General features: G+C 42.5%; 1 protein-coding gene across 1 annotated transcript in view; it reads left to right on the top strand.

The window, feature by feature from the left end:
* LOC148509028 (baculoviral IAP repeat-containing protein 1-like) overlaps positions 1-23,619 on the top strand; it is a 196,413-nt gene that overhangs the window by 145,550 nt on the left and 27,244 nt on the right. The window contains exons 11-14 of the mRNA XM_088443700.1: positions 165-2,258; positions 5,298-5,468; positions 12,658-12,819; positions 17,526-17,612. Of these exons, the coding sequence (XP_088299826.1) occupies positions 165-2,258; positions 5,298-5,468; positions 12,658-12,819; positions 17,526-17,612 (2,514 nt within the window). The remainder of the gene's footprint in view (positions 1-164; positions 2,259-5,297; positions 5,469-12,657; positions 12,820-17,525; positions 17,613-23,619) is intronic.

Genomic DNA, 23,619 nt, shown 5'->3' with positions numbered 1-23,619 from the left:
TGTGTAGCAGCCTCTCTGTGTGGGTGGGCCCCGGGGTGACCTCCTCTGTCACCACCCCCTTAACCCAGCTCTGCCAACTGGTGTAGTACTTGATTGTCATGAGGTCCAATGTGTTTACAGTATGTGATGTGATTGGTAACTAATTATATATTCTGTATTGTCAGGTTTAAAAGTCCATATGGAAGATTGGTCTGTTAAAGCAACTGAATTAAGAAGATATCTGATGGATCTGTACAGTGATTCTAACTTCAGGAAATTAGCACCATTTCCGGGTTCCTCCCATGTTTCTGTCGATCTCAGCTCATTGTTTGCAGATATCTCTGTTGGGTTGAAGGACACCAGAAATCATATAATGCGGCAGCTCACATTACCGGATATCCTGTCAGAGCTGAGGGACATCACTATGATAGAAGGAGAAGCTGGCAGTGGGAAAACAGCTCTGCTCAGGAAGATTGCCATTCTCTGGGCCTCAGGGAGGTGTCCTGTTCTCAGCAGGTTCAGCCTTGTGTTTTATATCTCTCTATCCTCCACTGACAGCCAACATTCTCTGAGTGACATCATCTGCCAGCAACTGATGGGATCCACAACATCTCTTACTGAAGAGACTCTGGGGGACATCATACAGCAATTAAAGAATCAGGTCCTATTTCTCCTGGATGACTATGGTACGATGGACTCCACTCCAGGATCCATAGAAGAACTTATACTGAAGAATCCCTGGAACAGAGTGAGTCTGGCTGTCACAGTGAGAACTGACAAGGGGTGGAAGCTGCGTCAATATGCGAGGAACATAATGAGCATCCAGGCATTCCCCCTCTCTAGCTCAATATATATTTTTAGGCAGCTCTTGTCACACAATATATCATTCATTGAGAGCTTTTATGTGAAAATTAGTTTTTCCAAAACAATTCAGGCTGCTTTAAAAACACCCCTTTTTAGCTTCTCTCTCTGTATATTTTGGGTGCAAGACCCAAATGAAACAAATGCATTATACATAACTATATGCAAGTCTTATCTGACGCACATCATGCTCAATCATCCCAATGAGACAGAGAGGCTCCAAGCTGTGCTCACGTCATGTGGAGAACTTGCCCTGAGGGGCCTCTTCCAATCACACTTTGAATTCACTCATAAGGACCTTGATGAATCTGGTGTGAATACCAATGATGCTCTCCAATTTGGAATATTGAGTATGTTCACATCACAGAGACTCCACGCCATTTTCAAGTTCTTCCACCCCTCGCTCCAGGAGTTTTTGGCTGGGCTTAGGATGCATGAACTTCTGCAATCTGGAGACGGAGCACAAAATGAAAGAGGTTTGTCATACCTGCAGGAAATTGATACCTTCTTAAAAGTTTTTGGGCGCTACAACTATTTCTTAAAGCATTCATGCATGCATTCTCCTGAAACGACGAAGATGATAATGTCACACCTGTTCAGCTTGCTGAATTCTAGTGAGGCATTTGATTGTCAGAGAGAGACAAAGCTTTACCTGGAACACCACCCTGATCTAGAGGATATAGAACAACTATTGACTTCTACAACTACTTTCGAATCAGACTTCCGCAAAGAATGTGTGATCAAATTTTTACTGTGTTTTGCTGTTGACGTAGCCAAAGAGAGTAAATACATGACTTCTTGTGCTCCCACCATTTTGCAATTTTTCAAAGGAAAATCCATTGTGGTTGATTTGCAAATTCCACAATTTTATCTGCTTGAATTTCTGCACAGGTATCCAGAAGGACTGCAGCTAATACAAAGCCTGGAGATAGTTGTACATCGTGGTCCACATGAATCAAGCCATGAGTTTTGGAACACAGAGAGCTTTGCATCAATGTGGAATGTACCCACGGTGGACACAGACTATTCCAAAGCCTTTAAACTTTTTTCAGATACTCTGGGAAAGAAACTAAAGTTTAAGGAAGCAAGTGTAAAAATTGCTGATCTGTCCACGTTTTGCTTCAGCCAGGATATTCATAAAATTTCTGTGCTAAGAATTAAATCATATGGTCGTCCGGTAGAGAATGAAAACATCTTAGTTAATATCATGGCTTTCTGCAATGTCTCTATTCACATTGAACTGGACTTGGAGAATTGCCCAGGATTTCTAAACAGTATCTCGCCATGTTTCGATCAATACAAAGAGTCCATTATGAAGTGCAGCATAAAATCTACAGAGCTGACGAGAGAGGAACAAGAACTGATCACACATCTGTCTTCCCTGCAATCTCTGCATCTAACTTTCAAACCACTACCAGGTAAATCCTGTTATTAAAAGATTAGGTTAGACAAAAATATCTTTAGTTTCATCAAAAGTACAGTATACCATATAATACATTCCTAATCCAAAATACAAATATAGATAAGTAAAAACTTAGAAATTTGAAAAATTAATATAGATTAAATATTTTATGAGGATTTAAGTCTTCTGAGGTATTTCAACAGAGTATAACAGGCAATTTAATCAGCCTGAATCAGGACTGCCATGGAGTCCCAGGCAGAGTGAAGTGCCAACCCACCCCCTTCATGGCAGCCTCAGTAGAAGATAGGTTATGGCTAGATTCCCTTCAGCAACAGGACCCTGACGTCATCAGTTTCTATCCACGTGGACATCAAGAGGGAACAGCCACATGTGGCAAGCGAAGCAAGCCAAATGCCCAAAGTGTGGCAAGCAAAGAGAGCCCGAGGGTACAAAATTCTACTATTGGTGGCCATATACTACAGTTGAGACAAAATAACAGCGTTGTCAGGGCATGGAACTGCACTTCTGCCCTCACTCATCGTCAAGTCTGGGTTCTTTAGCTTAAGGCAGAGCTAGGATCAACTGCAGAGGATAGGTGTGGGGTTATCTCAGCGAGTGCAGTTCGGAGCACCGCCTGGAGACACGCTGCACTCTGTGACAGGCACCACCAGTAGGAAGCAGAGAGTGAGCCTCCCAGTGACTGGAGAGGGCGGGGGTGCTGTTTGCATGTAACCCATCTGGTGGAAAAGTTATTCTAGTATTATATATTCTACAAAAAAAATAAATATATATATATATATATATATATATATATATACAAGAGTGAGCCCGGCACTCAGGACAATAAGAAAAACAGTATGGGTGCCCTCCTAAAAAAATATAGCACAAGATCCTTCTGGCATGGGTGTATACCCAGCACGCAATAAAGGATGGCGGCACTCCAATAGAACATGTAATTCAATGTGTATTAATAATCAAAACGGCATATTAACACATGGATGTTAATATGCCGTTTTGATTATTAATACACATTGAATTACATGTTCTATTGGGGTGCCGCCTTCCTTTATTGTGTGCTGGGTATACACCCATGCCAGAAGGATCTTGTGCTATATATATATATATATATATATATATATATAATAGCTTCCACAATCTGCTGGCACTCTCAACAACCAGACATCTTTCTCTGGTGCACAATCAAAGATAAAGATAGATCCAGAAAGAACTGCACCCAGAGATATCCAATAATGTCAACAAATACTGTGTATTGGGTCTACGAACGTTTCTGGGCCGAAGCCCCGTCTTCAGGACCACATCAAGTACAAAAAGCAGACAAGTGATAGTAAAACACTTAGCCCCATAAATACCTCACCACCAGCATGTTCGCCCGTCTCCAGCCGTCCATCGGGTGCCGCCCCGCCAGAAGCATGTAACTGCCGTACTTCCGGAAGCTGCAGATTTGGTTGTCATAGGAACCACAGCGTGCGTTCCACTGACTAGGAGGCCTGCGCTCCACAGGTGTCAGCAAGCTGCGCTTTCAGGCGACTGGACCTAAGGACAGGGAGAGGGCCACATATAAGTGTGGGTACAGAATCACCTTAAAATACATTAAAAACATCGGAAAATAGAGGCACACATAAGGCTATTCCAATTGATCTTCTCGTTCAATCCATTGGGAACAATGGTATTAAGTTTCATAATCCATTTGGATTCCTTAATGAGTAGCTGCTTAGCCCTATCACCACGTCTTAAAGTTACAGGTACATGGTCGATCATAAAGTATCGTAATGCAGCCAATTTATCGCAATTTTCCAATGTTTTTAATTGTTTTTTAAGGGGATTCTGTATATATACATAGAGAGAGATTTAGAGAGAGAGAGAAATTCCATGATGGCGGCACTCAGAATAAATATACAGGCAGGCTTCATTACCAACGTTTCAATGCCTTATGTATTGCATTTTCGCCAGGATGCTGATGAAAATGCAATACATAAGGCATTGAAACATTTGTAATCTAGCCTGACTGTATATTTATTTCGAGTGCCACCATCATGGAATCTCTCTCTCTCTCTCTCTCTCTTTATATATATATATATATATATATATATATATATAAATATATATATATATCTATGCAGATATATGTTATATATGTTTCCCCTCACCATGTCTAGCCATCCTTGTACCCCGGATAGATCCAGCCCTCCCTATCCTGCACTCCCCCTTGGTCCAGTCTTTCCTGCCCTGTACCCCCTTATTAAAGTCCAGCCTTCCCTGCCCTGTGCTACCTATTACTATTTATATCCATCCCTGTGCCCCCAACAGGTCCAGCCCTCCCTGTCGTTCACTCCCCCTTAGTCTAACCCTCCTTGCCCTGTGCCCCCTAGGTCCAGCCCTCTCTGTTCAGCATCCTCTGTTGGTCCAGCCCTCCCTGCCCTGCATCCCCAGGTCCAGTCTCCCCTGTCCTGTGACCCTCCATTTGCTGCCTGCTCTCCCATATCCAGACATCACCGGTCTCCAATATATCGCCCCCACCATGCACCTTTCCCTTGTGCCCTTCACAAATCACTTTTCCTCTTGCCCTGCCCCTCATCCCACCACCCCCTTTCATCTTCCACTGCTCCCATTTTTATCTTTTAAAATTTGTCAGATAGTAATGACTACACCTGTGCACCAACTAGGAGATCTGTAAAACATACACTGTTAGGAATCCCTGGGGACTGGAGAAATATATGTAAAAATAAATGTGACGCAGAGTTACATGTAAGCAGATGGATCCCTCAGCGTTTAGCGCTCTACAGCTGAGCGCATGCATCCATTCCGAGTTGTACACATCTCAGTTGCAGTCATATAAGTGGCAACTGCACTTGCAGCTGAATGGGTGTAACTGGCAGGCAATAGTGTGTTCGCATATAAATTAAGCTTAGTGGTAAAGTGTTGAGGGCATGGATTGTAATCTATGGAAGGTCAATGAAAAAGGTTGAATCCCAGTAGATTTGTTTTTCTTTTTCTCATACAAATGTTACATAAAATTATATATTATCTTTTACAGAGTACTTGCTTTCAAACATACACCAACTTAAAGAGTTGAAGGAAATTGTGCTGGAATGCTCAGATGGTGAATGGGACATAAAGATTTTACCAGATGAATTTAAAAGCCTGAGTGGGATTGAAAAACTAGTGTTTAAAAAGGTTAACTTGATAGGACAGACTTCCCGATTAGGTAAGTAATATACTTTAATAAAGTAAATTTTTATCTATATTCTTAGTTTTATGGTGTTCTAATTTTACAGCAGATACAGTAAATAATTATACAGATACAACATGAATTTACTACCAAGTAAAACAACAACTAAAACAAACAACAATAAACAAAATAATATTTGAAACACAGGTTATGGTGGACTGGTGTATACATTACCCCACTGCCTGATACCTGGTAAAACCAAACACTCATGCCTAGTTCTGGAGAATAATAATAATAATCCATAATAGAGATTGCCTTGATAGATTTTGAGATTAGAGACCATGAAAGTTTCTTTCAATTATTGTCAGTAAGTTAAACTCCTAAACAAAGATTCTGGATAATGCAGTTAGATGGCTTACCTACAGTAGCACCTTCCTGGTATACTTAAAATAAACAATGATGGTGTCAGCTACATTTTTCCAAAGACATTTATCTATATTTGAAAGACAGAACAGTTCTATCTATGCATATGGCACATGCCAGTCCCAAAATCCGGCAAGCACTAACCAGGATTAGCATCTGCCAATCATCTTCTGTGGTCCCACTCTATGTAGTGTGGCTGGACGACTTACTGTACAAGTGTTTTGGTGACATAGTTCAGCTTAAAGTTGATGTCTGGCTTTGATTTTGGCTTTACTTGGCTTCCCTATAAGCGCTGTTCTGCATTCCTGCCATGTGTCCTGCCATCTCCTGATACCAGCTTTTAAATTCAACATCCAGGACGCACAGCAACCACTTGCTGGATTTCCTTGCATGGGTGAGTCCCTGGGGTCATCTCCTCTTACTAGCTAGCACTAAGAGTCCACAAAATTCACATATCGGGACAGTATACTCTGACTTTCTCAGCACCTCGTAGGTAGAATTGAAAGAGAGAAAGTGAATCAAGATCAGTTGATGCAATGTCTCTAGGTCTTTTCTCTTTGCCTAGATACACAAACACCAGAGGTGGTCAGACTCCTCCTGCGTCCCTACTAATTACTGCGCTTGGTAATAAGTTATATTTAAATCAAATGTATAATAAATGTATAATTCCTCCTGCGTCCTGCCATTACTCATATGCACCCATGACTGGGTCTGGACTCTGGAGAAGTGGAGACATCTATTTGAGGGGGCTATATTTTCAGTGACTATTCCTAACTTCAAAATGCCCAATACTTGAATCCTCACCAAGCAAGGAAGTGATTATTTTTTATTGTTGTTAAATTCTTCACCACCTATTGTCTGGGTCTCCCAAACAGCAGAGCAGATATTCTGCCTCCATCTTTCAACTTGTGATGTGGAATCTCTATCAGAATGCAGCCCTATTTTAGATACCTTTCTGGAATTTGCTTATTACTCCTTTTGCTTCTCCTCCTCCTGGGAAACTTATTTCTCCAGTTCTTCATCCAATATTACTACACTGGTCTGATGCTTCTTGTTTTGCTCGGTGTGAAACTATAAGGAAGACTTTGACAGAGTCACAGATGATCCCTCACTTCATCAAAAAATTACAACTAATTTCTGCTTGCTCCATTTGTTCATGCTAAGGTGTCTCAACAAAGCCCTTTTGGTCAGGGGAATAACCTGAGGTATGGGTGCCCCAAAGCAAAATTTCCTCGGGGCCACCATATGTTTACCTATACAGTGCCCCTGTAGTTGTGCCCCTTATGCAGTGCCCATTATACAATGCCCCCTGTAGTTGTGCCCATTGTGCAGTACCCCCTTTAGTTGTGCATATTATGCAATGCCCCCTGTAGTTGTGCCAATTATGCAATGCTCCCTGTATTAGAGCCCCTTATGCAGTGCCCTCTATATTAAAGCCCCTTATGCAGTGCTCCCAGTAGTGCCCATTATGCAGTACCCCAGTAGTGCCCCTTATGTTGTGACCCCAATAATGCCCCTAATGCAGTGCCCTAGTAATGCCCCTAGTAGTGCCCCTTAGGCTATGCCCTCAGTAATGCCCCAGTACTGCCCCTTATGTTGTGGCCTCCCTCCCCTATGCAGTACTTACATCTCTTCACACTCCAGTCCACGCCGTCACGTCAGCTCCCCGCGTAGATGCTGCCGCTGACTGGATCTGACTAGATCCAGCAGCAGACTCAGGCTCCTCTTATTGTGGGTGACCAGGATGACGTCATGATGTCATTCCCGCACTGCATCACTGGGAACGCTGGCCTTTAAAGCGATCAGATGTCTTTAGTCTCTGATCACTTCAGAGACCAGCATTCCCAGTTGCATCAGCAACTTGGCCAGCCGTGCTACAGAGGGTGCAGGGGGATGCTTGCTGGGCTGGCGGGCACCCTAATCCGCTGGGTCCCATAGCAAGCACATCCCCTGCACCCTCTATAGTTACGCTCTTGGTCCTATGCTTCCACTAACTGTTCTGCATAAACTCTGTATGCAATAATCCATGGACTTTTTGGCTGACCCATTCTATAGTGCAGTCCATTTCATCCCTTTGGACGCTCTCTATGTAAAAGGAATCTCCTATTTGCATGGTTGTTTTGGGTTTGTGGAACCATTTCTATCCAAATTCATGAGAACTTTCTTCAAGATTATTATTTTCAAACTCAAACTCAAGTTCTCTGCAGTTTACTATCTGCAATCTAATGAATAAAGATAAAAAGGGGGTCTGGGCTGCACATAAATTGGAGGTGCTACCATACTGAGACTTTCATTTCTAATGCAGAGAGAAATGAAAATGCAGATGCACACTATAAGCATTAAGTATTCTGATGATCGAAATATTTGTAATAAACTCCAACAGTTAACATGGTTTTTAAGTAAGGTTAAGTAAGTACATATTTGGCCAAAGATGTTTGCCCACCTACCACGTCACGGCTAACCTCATAAGGTGGGTAACTTACATACCTAATACTGACACATTAAATAAATATATCTAGGACTTACCTTTAATATACTGTAGGCCATTTAAATGTGTTTACTGCAATGTAAAGGACCCATACCAATTAAATTACCTGGGGCAGGTGGGAGGAGTGCTAGCCCAAGAGAAGGGGGGTCTCACCTTCAAATGTACCTTAAATACACACATACACAGAGAAAAAAACGTGTGGCTGGACTGCATATCCTAATCTTAAACATAAATAAAAGGTGCTATCATACTGAGACCTGTAGTTATAATGCAGAAAAAAGGAAAATGCAAGTGCACACTCAACTGCATGTCCTTATAGTAGATCTCACAGCTTCTTTACCCTAAATAAGCCGTGATGTCCACTATAAGGACATGCAATTAAAAACATTTGTATCCCTGAAATAAGGGTAAAAAACCTTGGCCCCAAGAGTGGAAATCTTATGCCGGATACACACTAGACGATGTCCTTTACAGACAATATCTAGTGTGTACAACATAGACAGCAGTGGGACCAGGGCGTGGTGCCAGCTTCAGCAAGTGCATATACACTTGCCATTGTTGGGATTGATGGCGTGACGGTGTCACAATGTCAATGACGATGCGCGGGAGTGCACATTGTTCGCGACATAGCCGGTACACGCTGCCCGAAGTGGATGATATGGCGTCCGATCTGCCGGATCGGTTGAGATATCATCTAGTGTGTAGTGTACCCAGATTAACAGCTAACTGAATAACTGCAATCTGTGAAATTGCATTTTTGAATATATTTCAAGATTTAGACTCAGCAGTGAAACCACGGCAAACAACCCGGCACTTGATTGAGCTATGATAGAGAATCAGGGCTTGGTGCAAGTAATAAGGGTTTGGTTAGAACCCTGGAGACCACAGTCTCTATGAATATATCAAATGGAACAAAGTTGTACTGCGCTAAGCACTGTAATTGACAAAATTTAACTATGATCTATATAAGCAGATTGCTGTCTGTTATTAAACAGGAGGCTTGAAAAATTTTAAATATATATATGATATTTAATAGATAAGACACATCAGTTTAATACTGAACATATAAACATACAAAAACAAAAATATAAACATATATCAGAAGCAAATTAAATGGATATGAATAAAATCACAAGATGGCTTGTATCAGGTGTGAGTCGCTAGCTAAAAAGACCTTAGGTAGGTAATAATGTTACTCATGTATCAATAACAGACAGAGGTCCTGATTCAGAGCCGGATGCTCTGACAGAGCGCTCGCTCTGAATCAGGGACGTCCCTCTGTTTTTTTGAGCGGCCTCCTGGCCGTTCGCATAGCTGTGGGTGACCACCCACAGCTATAGCGAGCGGCCAAAAAGCTGGTCGCGATGGTCAAGACCATCGCGACCATCGGGCTTGTGATGAGAACCTTGTGGTAGGGTCTCTTTTCCGCAAGCCCTGGAGTGCTTTAGGCTCTATCAGAGCCGAGAGCACACCCACTGACATCACTTGTGATGTCAGTGGGGCCGGCCCAAGATGGTAGGCGTTCCCATGGGAACGCCTCCGTCTGGGCAGCCATGCCCCCGGCACGCCCACCGAAGGGGGCGTGCTGTCACTCACCATCGACAGCACACCCCCTTTGTAGCGAGACCTGGAGCGACGGCTTGGCCATCGCTATCCGTGTCTCGCGCATGCACACGACGGAGCCGGCTCCCTCGTGCACATGCGCACTGGGCCAACATCGACTCGATTGCGAGCGCTCAGCGCTCGCGAGCGGGTCTGAATCAGGCCCAGAGGTTCCACAACACTATGTATCTAGTGAATTAGCACTGATTTGTAACACTATCGCTGTGTATACAGTAAATAACAAAGTCCCACAGATAGATGATCTAAGCAGCAAGACTCTGCTGCTGAATGTGTTTTTTCACTACTGGTGTCCCAGTGTGAAAATGATGTCCGCACTTGATGCTAAGTGATTAGGATATCATAGTTACTGATAAATTGAAAAGACCTTTATAGAGCGTGTCCATGCTGTTTGTCCGTCCCAGTACTGCTTGTCCCTGGCTGTGAATAACCTTGACTGGAGAGGCACGGGCTCGACTGGAGTGTCCGAACTTAGTGGCTACACCATTCATTGGGACTCTCCAGAATGCTCCTTGAACCAATTTTGGACAACTTAGGACTGATGACACAGTGCATTATCCTTCTGGAATATTCTGACGTTGTGGTGGTACATGAAGTCCACGAAGGGCTGCAAATGGTCATAACGCTTACCAGTCAATTACATGTTCAGGTGGACCAGCAGACCCAACCCATGCTACGTGAACACATCCCACACCAGTATGGAACCACCACCAGCCTGCACAGTACCTTGTTGACAACTAGAGTCCATAGCCTCATGGGGTCTATGCCACTCCCGAACCTTACCATCAGTCCGAAGCAACTGGAACTGTGACTCATCGGACCACATGTAGAGTTAACAGGGCACTCTGGTGGGTTTTCTGCTTCCTTATCCTATGGAAGCTAAAGAATGCTGACCTGCTGGATACGTGTCTGGTACCTCCTGCATTGAATGTGGATGTAATTTGAGCCAGTGACACTTGTCTGTTACCAGGGACAATTCTGGTCAGACACCGCTGGTCACGATCATTAAGCATGTGTGGTCGGCCACTGCGCCCTCCGTGGTGGTTGGTAAAGCCTTCCCTGAGGTATTCCTGGTACACGTGACTCCGTAGATCAGGGAATGTTGAATGTCCACACAACTTCAGAAATGGAATGTCCCATTAGTCGGGCACCCACTATGATGCCCTGTTCAAACTTCGATAATTCAAGTTGTCTTGCCATGAGCAGCCGAGCCGGTGTTTAAACTGACTCAAGAGATGTCAGATTGCAACTGATGCAGTTCTGGGCAGTTTCAAGACATCACAGTATGGTGGCACAACCTATTATTATCTTTACATACTGCTATACCATGAATTTTTGCACTTCAGTGTATCTATATGATACAGTATATACAGTATATCCCTGGTTTAGGGGTCTGCCTGTACATTTGGGCTAATCTCTTGAGCCACTGGACAGATATTGATGGGGTTTTCACTATTGATAGCAATGTGCCCTGTTGCTTAGCAGCAGCCTAGAGACTGAGCAGGGTAACGTCAGCAGGAACTGAGCATGGTAACGTCTGAGGCAGACAGAGTAAGAGACAGCCTCCAATGAACCCATGAAGATGCCCAGTAGCCACGGGAGGCACAGTTTTTAGGAAATATAACAAAACCTAACCATTGGAACACCACTGAATGATTTCCATTCAATGGTGGCAAATATCGCATCGCCACCATCAAATGGTAAAAACACAATCATTGGAACACAAACATTGATGGTTAGTAACCATCAAATTCCGATGTCCATCCCTACGATGAACCTGCAGGCGGACTCTGGCCACCACTTCTCCACCGTGAAGTGCCTCCTCTCCAGCGTGACATTCCTGCTCAGCCACAGCTCTCGGTGAACAGGAGGCACCTCCAATGGAAGTCAGCACATTTCTCGGACAGGTGCACCACTGCAAAGAAGCTCAACAGAAAGCCCCAGGTATTTACAGGGTATATTGTGCAAAGAAGACATTGCTTATCACATGTTTGGCAGCTGGGGAGATATACAAAGGTATCCCAGGCCTGGGGACATGCTGTTGATAATGCTTATGATAGCTATAATACAAATCTCTCATCCATAATCCTCCTGCCATTCCCAGCACATTCCAGAGGCCAGGTCCCATCCAGCTGCAGAGCAGCAGGAGGTGGTAGTGGTGGGAGTGGGTTTGTGGTGACACTGGTAAGATGCAGGGGCAGAAGTGAGAAGCACGGGGTTTGTTTAAGTTTCAGGGGACTGTGGTGACATGGCGTAGGTTGTTATGAGATGCAGGGGGCTTTGGCGATATATAGATATATAAGAAGGCACTGAAATGGGACTTGTTGTGACAAATGTAATGAAGGATAAGCAGCAACATTTTGGAGAATCCAAGCTCCTTTCTCAAGCTAAGGAGTTTTGGATTCTCCGAAATGCCGCTGCTGGGTTTTAAGATAAATTCACAAGTCCCATTTGAGTGCTTACTTCTTTTTTTTGTCTATGTAAACATATCCTTAGGTGTGCTTTTATTGTGCATTTAGGCCATTGATGTTTAGAGACAATACATAAAAGTCCTGGGTTACTCAGGTGATAGTTCAGCTAATAAGTAATAGTGCTAAATATTGTAGAGATTTTTCTGTAAATTGACTAAACACCATTGTACCTGTCACAAATTAGTGTTGCCCGTACTTACCATATATGCATCTTACTTTGCAGCAGAGTTTATTGAACAGTTCTCCAATCTGATCTCCTTCACACTGAGCTCCAGGTGGTGCCCTGAGGTTGAGAAGCTTATTACTTCATTATGTCAGAATGGAAAAATGCAGGAAGTCTGTATATCCAACTTTACATTATGTAACAAGGAGGTAATCCATCTGGGTAAGATACTCTGAGTTCTAGTCCTTACTATTCGGCTCACATGGAAGGTTATTTACCAACCTGGCTCCAAGATGCAAGCACATGCTGAAACCACTACAAGCAATTAGCACTTTGCTTTTGTCTGTCTACTGCAGGTTGAACATTAGATCATACTTACAGAGTTTATACCTCTTCTGTTTGGGAGAAGCTCAGGGAGGAGATGCTCCTGACGGTTGATGGGGCTGGTCTGTTCCCATTATTAGGCTCTGCCTCCTTACAGCATAATACCATGATTTGCATTGTCAGCGTCCAGTAACCACCCAGAAATGTCAATTTCACGGAAAGTGTGATCAGTCAATGGACGGATCAATCTGTATGCAGGAGCGATCTCCATACATGTGCGTATGCTGGATGTGGCACATGTGCAGTCGTCGGTTTCTTACTTTGGCACATACATGTGTATCTGTGAGATCCATTCACATTTCCACGTCCGGCTCAGAATCAGGCCGATTATTTTACCAGCTAATACAGAGAAATGTATGATTAAAAACTTTATTATGACACTAGTTTGTTCATGTATGTTTCTGTGCTGTTGTAACCAACAATATGCAGTTAAGACCATTAGATCTTTAAAAATCTGTTACAGGAAACAATAATAGTAATAATAATAATAATAATAATAATAATAATAATCTGAGATCACATAGGGGCTAATGCAGAGTTCTATGCAAGTCTGCAGTACATACTTGACTACATATTCAAACTTTCCTCCGTGAGCAGCCCAGTGTAGAGACATAAATGTCTTGATGCGTGGGCGGAGCCATGCACTACTCATCACTAAGTCCCACCCCCTCACGGGAAATGCCGTGGATCGCTGGTCAATCGATAGGGGGCGTGGTCAATATGACATAATTTTCTTAGAAACACATCACATTGGCTCCGCCCCTTCACTGTTTACCCACGATTCGTGGGATTGTCCTTCCCATAGTGGGCAAGATGCAGGAGGGCTGCCTCCAGGTGTCCAGGGGAATGCTCACAATTCAGGAGACTTCCGCAACTTCTGGGAGAGTAGGTAGGTATGCTGCAGTAACTGCTCCTGCACAGGGTGCACAGAACTAAATGCACATGTTCACCTATAGCTATAAGTTGTGCACATCATTGAGGTTGCACAGCCCCATACTACATTTAGGCCCTCATTCAGAGCGCACGCTCTGAATGAGGGCCGGCCTCCATGAAAATGGAGCGTCCTCCTGGACGCTCGTATAGCTGTGGGTCACCACCCACAGGCTATTCGAGCGTGCATTTTGATGGCCGCGATGGTCGTGACCATCGCGACCATCGAAATTGCGAGCCGGAGCCTGCGGTTGAGGTTTTCAACCGCAAGCTCCGGAGTGATTTTGGCTCTATCAGAGCCAAAATCACTCCCACTGACATCACTAGTGATGTCAGTGGGCCGGCTTCTGACGGGAGGCGTTCCCGTGGGAACACCCCCGTCAGGGAGGCACGCCTACCAAAGGGGGCGTGCTGTCAATCAACATCGACAGCACGCCCCCTTTGATCAGACACAATGAGCGAAGGACTTTCCTTCGCTCATCGCGTCTGGCGCATGCGCACGACGGAGCTCCCTCCGTCGTGCGCATGCTCAGTCCATAACATCGACCCACTTGCGAGCGGACAGCCGCTCACGAGTGGGTCTGAATCAGGCCCTTAATGTCTTAGCCATTATCAGTGTGCAGTCGCAATAGCCCTATACTCCAGTCAAAAGATTCTCTCCTGAAAACAAGCTTATATACAGTATATACATAGACAAAAAACCTTATGGTTTCACATGTGCCATTAAGGCTGCTTAGACATGATCTGAAAATTCACAAAACCTATTGAATTGCAGCCACTCAAACTCCAAAAAGCAATGAAATCACGATCATTAAGGCTGATGCCTTAATGGATGTGTTCCTTGCATAATACAGATATGGTATGCCATGACACCATGTGGTTAACTGCAGATTAAGCACTCTCACAGAGCAAGATTGCTGTCACTCACAAATGATGGAGCCGCTAATTCACAGAATTGTGTGCTCATTGGAATACACACATGCAGTCTATGCAACTGAGGTCTGAGCATAACTGTGCAGTTGAGATAAGAGTATGGTGGATGGGGTAGAAGACAGAGACAGAGTGGTGTGGATGGGGCAGACAGAAAGGCGTGGAGAGGGGAAGATTAAGCAGTACAGATGGGGGTGAGCCAAAGTGATGCAGATGGGTTGAAAACAGTGGTGCACATGGGGAGAGACAGAGTGGCACGGTTTGGGCAAACAGAGCAACATGAATGGGGAATACAGAGAGGCATGGATGCGGAAAGATAGAGCAGCGCAGATGGGTAAAGACAGATTGGTGTGGATGAGGGAATACAGACTAGCACAATGGGAGAACACACAACAGTAGGGATTGGGGAAAACAGATTTGTGCAGCTGGGTGGGAAGACAGAGTGGTGCGGGTGGGAGGGGAAAGACAGAGTGGCACAGTTGGGGGGGACAGAGTGGTGCAGATGAAGGAAGAAAGAGTGGCAGAGATGAGGGGAAGACAGAGTGACATGGCTGGGGGCAAGGCAGTGGTGCAGATGGAAGGAAACACAGTGGCATGAATGCAGGAAGACAGGGCGATGCACATGGGGAAAGACATATTGGTGTGGATGAGGGCATGCACAGTTAGGAGAACACACAGCTGTAGGGATTGGGGAAGTTATAGCAGCATGGAGACGAAGTTAGTGTGCATGCATAGACATAGTATGATAGTTTTAGCAATTAGGAAGCTGAGTGTGTATAATAAATGAGATAGATGTATTGAGTTAGAAGGATGTTGGAACCCAGTGGGATTATTGTGGTGACTGAATGAGATGTGAGAGTCACATAACTGCTCAGACCTCAGTTGCATAGACTGCATGTGTGTATTCCAATGAGCACACAATTCTGTGAATTAGCAGCTCCAACCTTATGTGAGTGACCGCAATCTCACTCTGTGAGAGTACTGAATCTGCAGTTAACCACATGGTGTCATGGCATACTATATCTGTATTATGCAAGGAACATATCCATTAAGGCATCAACCTTAATGATGGTAATTTCATTGCTTTTTGTAGTTTGAGTGGCAGAAATTCAATAGGTTTTGTGAAATTTCAGATCATGTCTAAGAAGCCTTAATGGGATATGTGAAACCGTAAGGTTTTTTGTCTATGGAATATATATATATATATCTATATATATATATATTAGAGATGACGAGCAGGTTCGTATTAGTTTGGATTTTCTCGCCAAATTCGGATTTTTTCCTGCCAAAAATCGGGTCTTAGAAAGAGGCAAAACGTCATCTTTCATGGACAAACATCATCATTACTGGACTTTTGTCCAGGAATGATGATGTTTGTCCATGAAAGATGACCTTTTACCTTTTTCTGAGACCCGATTTTTGGTGGGAAATATTCTAACTTGGAGGGAAAATCCGAACTAATCCGAACACAGTCATCTCTAATATATCTATCTATATATCTATCCATCTATCTATCTATCTATCTATCTATCTATCTATCTATCTATCTATCTATATATATATTTATTTATATATATATGTGTATATATACACAGACAACTCTGTTTAGCCCTCAATTGTGTTGATGCACTCTCACTAGACTGTACACTGCCTATGTAAGAATGCCCCATTACTGCCCAGTTATACCCATTCAGTTGCAAGTTTAGATGTGCCTGAGATGTGTACAATTCTGCATCACACATAGTTGCGTGTACATGGTTCTGCGTAATGCATAGTGCAAAAACACAAAATGTGCAGCACAAACAGACTTGTGGTCAACTGCACATCAACCCTGCAGTACCTCTAGACAAGTGTTTCCCAAACTCGGTCCTCAAGGCATCCTAACAGACTATTTTTTAGTGATATCCATGACTGAGCACAGATGGTTAAATCAAAATAACTGAGGTACTAATTAAGACACTTCTGCTCAAGTATGGCTATTCTTAATACCTGGAATGTCATACCTCTTTTAGACATAATTTCCCCAAATACCTGGCTTTTACCTAGCATTTCAGAATTCAGTGCAGGGTCACTTTGCCAGTCTCAGCCTGAACCCCCTTTCAGGCAGAAAAGCAAATTTCTGGATCAAGCATTTGTACCCGGTAATTTGCTGATTAACACAGGTATTTTTTCTGTCTGAAAGGGTCAACCCGGGAATTTCGACCCTGGTTGATCCATTTAAACAGAAAAAGGTCCCGTGTTGATCAGCAAATTACTGTTTAAAAGTGCTTTTTTAGGTACAGTAATTTGCTTTTCTATCTGAAAGGTGGTATTAGTGTGCCTTGAGGACCATGGTTGGGAACCCCTGCTCTTCAAGCAATTCAAACAAATCCACAATAGCTGTCCCATTAGGGTGTTTGTAGTTCAGTGAAACATTTTATTGAAATGAGGTATTAAATATTACATATATTAGTAGTTCAAGTATCAATGACATATGTAATAAATAATAGCAATTTAGAATATTACATTTTTAAAAATGTATACACTTTTTGTTGGATAAAACGTATATTTTTTGTGCAATTTGGGTTTGAAATCAAAGCACAAATTTGTCTATTTTGCATGTTTTAAATGTATGACATAATAAGTATGTTGCTCTCACTGTTTATCTTTGTTTGTCCTTTTTTTTAAAAAAAAAATTCTTTTAGCGTTGGCATTACTGTCTCTTAAAAATCTCAAAGTTTTGGAGATCGAATTTGACTATTTGGTGGAAGTTGAAGCAACGAAAAAATTTGGTATGAATATGTTTATTATTTTTTCAATGCATTTACTACTAGAAGTTACAGTTTCTGTGGTCATGCTAGGAAAGTCGCTATGGTGGGACTAATATTGTACAGAATAGACGTCTAATTTTTTTTAATGTGTTTATAAACTTTATATGTAAACTTTCTGTTTGTTAAAAGAATACTGCAAAAATGGTTCAATTCAAATACAAAAACCAACTAAAAAGTGTGCCAAAAATTGGATAAACTCTCAAGATGTGTAAGATTAATAAGATTATGACATTTCTTTCTAACCAAGCTAGCAATTAAAATTGAGTAGGCTGAATAAAAGAAAAACAATTTATATGTTTTTTATTTCTAATCACATTATTTATGGGCCTGATTCAGAGATTTACGTAACTTCGATGTTCTCGCAACTCTCTGATTTTGTTATTATATGCGCAGGAGACGTTTTTTCATGTGTGAAATCTGGTTCTGCTACATCGGTCGCAATGGCCCATAAGCTGCAGTATGATTGACATGCTGATGGTGCTTTTGGCGTGTGGCATGTGTTCCATTTAACGGGGACCTGTCCGCCACATTTTCTTGGCATGCTGAAGTCAGTGGCTGCACCCATGGAAGCCGTTTCCCAGGCCTTGGCAGTGTGGTTTTGCTGGGCATTATGAGTAACCTGAGGGTTACTGAAATGTCCGATGGCCGCCTGATAGTCAAGCAGAGGATCCAATGCTGCATCTACAGATGCAGCCAACAGATCACAGAAACCGACAGTGGGAGTCTTTTAATACAAGATGCCTCCTGTGGCTTTTGCCTATTTTAGCACAGCCGCTGCATTAGGACAAATGTAGAAATCTGGCATATTTATTGGCAGATCCTATGATGGTAATAGGTGTCAGCGGTGTGCGATGGAGACACAGCAGATTACTTAACCAGGGATTGATTTATTAACCGGTTGAAAGAAGGTGCAAAACACAGGGTTAATTCAAATTTGCAGCAGGTACAGGATGCAATATCTCCAGTTGCAGCCAGGAGTGTATAGGGTTAATGCTGGTTGTTGTTGAGTATGTAGAGCGCTTCGGTGCATACTCCTTAGTGGATCCTCCAGGGATGCTTTAATCGCTAACCGAGATTGCTGTCGTCAGTAGTTCTGCACATGTGCAGCACCATCTTGTCACTAAGTTAGAGTGCTACAGTGGAAGACAGGTGTTTTCTACTTAGCTCTGGAGAGACCTGCTATTACTGCATTCCACAAACGCCACTATTAAGTCACTGGTTTGGCTACAGCACTGCTCCGCTACCTACATGCAGTCACCGGCTGGTGAGCTGTACGCTTCCACTCCGCTCCATGACAAGTCTGAGTGTACATATCTGTGAGTACGGCTGTACTACCACATTGCTATCAAGTAAACCACCCCACTGGTTAAGTACTGGGCTGTTCATTGTCTCAGGGCATATGCTGGTGTGTACTTACACTCTGCCAGGGATGGGTATGGGATGTCTACGCTTGGAATCCCAAGGGTCAAAATCCCAACAGCAGCATACCGATAGTGTTAGGATACCGACACCCTCCCCCTCTCCCTACCCCTAACCCTTCATCCCTGGTGCCTAAACCTAACCTCCCCCCTATTGACTAAACCTAACCCTCCCTGTACCTTAAACCTAACCCTCCCCCCCTTAGTGCCTAAGAATAACTCTCCCCCTAGTGCCTAACACTAACCTCTAACCCTCTCCCTAACTCTGCTACTTATCTTTGGGATACCGGCGATCAATATGTTGGCATTCTGACCGTCTGTATCCCCTTTGTCAGGATACTGAACGCATCCCCTCTTCCATACCACTGCTACCTGTACATACATATTCCAACAGTTGTGATGCACACAGTGTAAGCATAAATGCAGTGGTGCTAGTGGGATATATGTATTAAAAGAGGTGGTGACACAGTGGTACTAGGGATCTCTGTAGTGCTGAACAGTCTCCATTATTGGAGACACTCAGGGGCACGTTCTTCGCTCTGGGACGCTGGAAAGAGAAGATGCGCAGAGAACTGCACATGCACAATAGCACACTTGTCAGGTCAAAGGTTGTGCCTCCCCCGGTCTAGGTCCTAGTGTCTGGACTGAACAGCCCTCTCTCCAACAATATTTACTAATGTAATTTTGTTAATTAGGCCCTCAAAACAGCAGAGATCTCAACAAAAGAAAAATATTCCCTAGATGTAAGTACCGCAGCAGATATCAGAGAGATCTACAACTATCCTTCCATTTCTGACAACAAAAGCAGCCCCCATAGATTTCTATGAAGGCTACTTAATTGCATATAAAGACTTATTTTGTATAAAATGCCTCTTAGTATATATAAAGAAACAATCTGGTGTTATGAGATTTAGACAGATTTTATTTTTTTGTACTTTAGTATTTTTTTTTGTTTATATTATTTTTTAAATTTATTATTTCTATCAGGACCCTCTATTGTTTTTATAGTTTGTATTTCGGATGTTATATGAAGCTAAAATGTGTTTTAAATTAATTCATACTGACTTTGCAAAACCAATGTCACACCTAAAGCACCACATATTTGATAGTTAAAGGAAATTAATAGGAGTGCTTATTTAGGGACTCGGACCAGAATTAGAGATGTTTGCTGACCCCATATTTTGGTTTTGATTTTGGATCTGGATTCATCTTCTTGTTTTGGTTTTGCCAACCCACCCTAAAGTGTTATGGTTTTGGAACTGGGTTTTTCTTTTTAAATGCTAAAAACAATTAAAATCAGATTTTTTGGGGGGGGGTGTTTTTGTACCTACAGTATTATTTACCTCAATAACATTCAATTTCAGTCATTTCCAGTCTATTTTGACCACCTCAGAGCCTAGAAAATTGTTTTCATCAAGTTTAGGCCAAAAGATTGCACCGAGACACATGGATATGCTAAGCGACAGCAGTGGGTGGCACAAACACATGGCAGTTCAACTTCAAACATGGCATATCTAGGAAATAGAGTGGCACTGAAGTGGCATCACAGGATGCCAGTTTAATAAACTATACAACCCTATAGAAAGAATGTTTTCATTAATCAAGAACTAGATCAGAGACCTAAGAGCAGCACAGGGAAATGGAGATGGACTATGTATATAGTGGTAAAGGAAGGAAGGATTGAATAGTTAGTTAATTTAATTGTTTTACTGACTAAGAAAATTTACGAGGAAGGAGGGGGGTAGTATGGCCAGCAGGTCAGCCCCCTAATATTTGTGTTCTCTTTAACCCTTGTCAGGAATCCTTGGTTATTAACATTGTTTTATTATTAGAGATGTGCGGGTTCGGATTTCTGGAATCTGGAAACACCCGAACTTAGGGGCTATGAGGCGAACCAAGCAAGGGCTCGGGTTTTCCTGCCAAGCTCGGATCTGAAAATGAGGCAAAACATCATCCTCCTGGTTTAGATACATTGACAATGTATTTATATTATGGGCCAGTAGTGCACAGGAATTTCTTGACTTCATGATGATACTGAACAACAATCAAATTAACCTGAAATTCACATGGGAGTTAAGTAAAGAGAGTATCTAATTTTTGGACTTAAAGATAAGCAAAAAAAACAATGGGGAGATTACCACTAATCTATTCAGGAAATCTACAGCAACTAATAGTCTCTTACATGAAAAGAGCTGCCACTTTCCACCTACAATATCTAACTTACCTAAAGGTGAGTTTCTTCAACTAAGGTGCAACTGCTCCAATGAGGAAGAGTTTAAGATTCAATGTGAAGATCTTTCTCTCAGGTTAAGAAAGAGAGGATACAGTAATCGCTCAGTTAAGAAGTCCAGACACATAGGGGCATATTCAATTGGGTGTGAGAATAGCTAAAAATCCGCACCTGCGAGGTTTTTCCTGTTTTCCTGTTTTTTGCTATTCAATTAGGTGCGTGGTTTTTTTTTTCATGCCGGGAAGGTTTTTTTTACGCACCTCCAGAGTAAGCGTGATTTTTCCCAAAATCATTATTTTTAGGAAAAATCAGTGGGACTTGCTTTGGCACCACAGCGGCACCCCCCCTTAAGACTAATTAAGCAATTGGAAGTTTCCAATTAGCTTTGTTATTCCTTAATTACTCACCTTCCAAAGTGTTATATTCTTCATCCAGCATCGGGAGCCGACTCTTCCGCAGCAGCAGTGAGTAATGTCAGTGTGTGTGGTGTTTGTAAGTGTGTATCAGTGTGTGTGTGTTTGTGTGGCCCCCCCAGAATGGGCGCTGGGAGAACTACATCTCCCAGCAGCTTTTGCCCCTCCCACCAGCCCCTGGAGCCTCCCAGGGGCCACCGGGACTCTCAGCAGCCCCCTCTCTGAAGATTTTTTTTTTTTATTTATGTGCCGCAGGGTTTTCAGAGCTGAAAACCCTGCGACCACTATTTTTTTTATTTGAATACCATGGGTAGTGGGAGCGTGCATTCCCATAGTATTCCTAAATTGGGCGCGAGGGGCATGAGGTTTTTGCCTCACTAAACCTGGAACCCAATTGTATATGCCCCATAGTATCAAGAATTGATAGTGACACCTTGGTGTTTCCCAAACCTAAAACTGATGACAAAATGACAGAGATCAGATTCTTAAGAGACTACTGTAGAGAGTGGCAACAATTACAGAGTATCATACAAAGTCACTGGAAAGTTTTACGCTTAGATTCAGACCTACGGACCCAACTAGGTCTCAATGAGCTGGAGGAGAGCTAAAAACTTAGGAGACCTCCTCATTAAAAGCCATTATGAACATATTCCCAAGAGTCTACCCAATATACAGGGGAATTACCCCTGTGGAAAATGCAAGGCCTGCAATCACATTAGTAAAACCACAGAAGTGCAGGATAGGCTTGGAAAGAAGCTAAAGATACGAGACTGCTTTAATTGTAATACAGTAGGAGTTGTCTATTGTTTGTACTGTGTGTGTGAACTTAAGTATGTTGGAATGACAACAAAAGCTTTCAAATCTCGCATTTTGGAACATGTGGGTAACATACTGAATGCCAGAACAGACACTGATAAGATGAAGACGCTAACCTAAGTAGCGAGGCACTTTTTTAATACACATCAAAGCAACCCAGCATTACTCAAAGCATTTTGCCTAGAAAGGGTGAGATTGGGCATCAGAGGAGGTGATTTGAACACAACCCTCCTCAAAAGAGAAACTGAATTGATATTCAAATTGGGTACCCTTACACCAGAAGGATTGAATGAGTACAATAGCTTCAGTCCCTTCCTGTAGCTTCATCTCATTGTCATCTTACAAACCTCTTACGTGGTAATTCATCACCAGTATGTTGACCCACCAATTCATCACCAATATGTTGACCCACACTTCATTATTATTATTTTTTAGATATGTCCTATAGTTTTACAATAGTATTTATATATAATTCTACACGTTTTCTCATATATATATATATATATATATATATTCCAAAATGTCCCGCACTCACAACCATCCAATGTACAGCGTTGGGGTGCTTCCAAGGATCACACGAGGATGATCCAAAATAGTCCTGTATATCCACCAAAGGAAGGAGGCACTCGCCAAAATATTTCTTTAAATGGTTTTATTTCTTTAGATGGTTTAATTAATTCATGGGCTTTACACTTGCTTGGATGTAACAAATTCTGGTCGACATTTCGGTTCCAAACTGAACCTTTCTCAAGACCTCATCCAATAATTACAAAAAAGAATATATACAGAGACATAATCTGTGAAAAAGAGGAAAACACATTGATATGTCTACCAGGCTCCTTACAGACAAATTCACTGCTTATATTAGAACAATCACATATATCTGGCACATATAGTGCAATATAGAGTGCTACTTCATGCACATAATACTAACATAGCACCATCACCAGGGAAACCATGTAACCATTAATACCATATACACACCTCAGTGTTAACCACCAAGAGAGTGGGAGTCACTAAATATAAATACCTCAATGATTATCATTGAGGTATTTATATTTAGTGATTCCCACTCTCTTGTAATTATTGGA

This window comes from Taudactylus pleione, unplaced genomic scaffold (assembly GCF_031769625.1).
Source record: "Taudactylus pleione unplaced genomic scaffold, aTauple2 ptg000333l, whole genome shotgun sequence".
In the NCBI taxonomy this organism is placed as follows: domain Eukaryota; kingdom Metazoa; phylum Chordata; class Amphibia; order Anura; family Myobatrachidae; genus Taudactylus; species Taudactylus pleione.
Note: the sequence above shows the minus strand (reverse complement) of the source record. Positions and strands in the feature narration are given on the sequence as shown.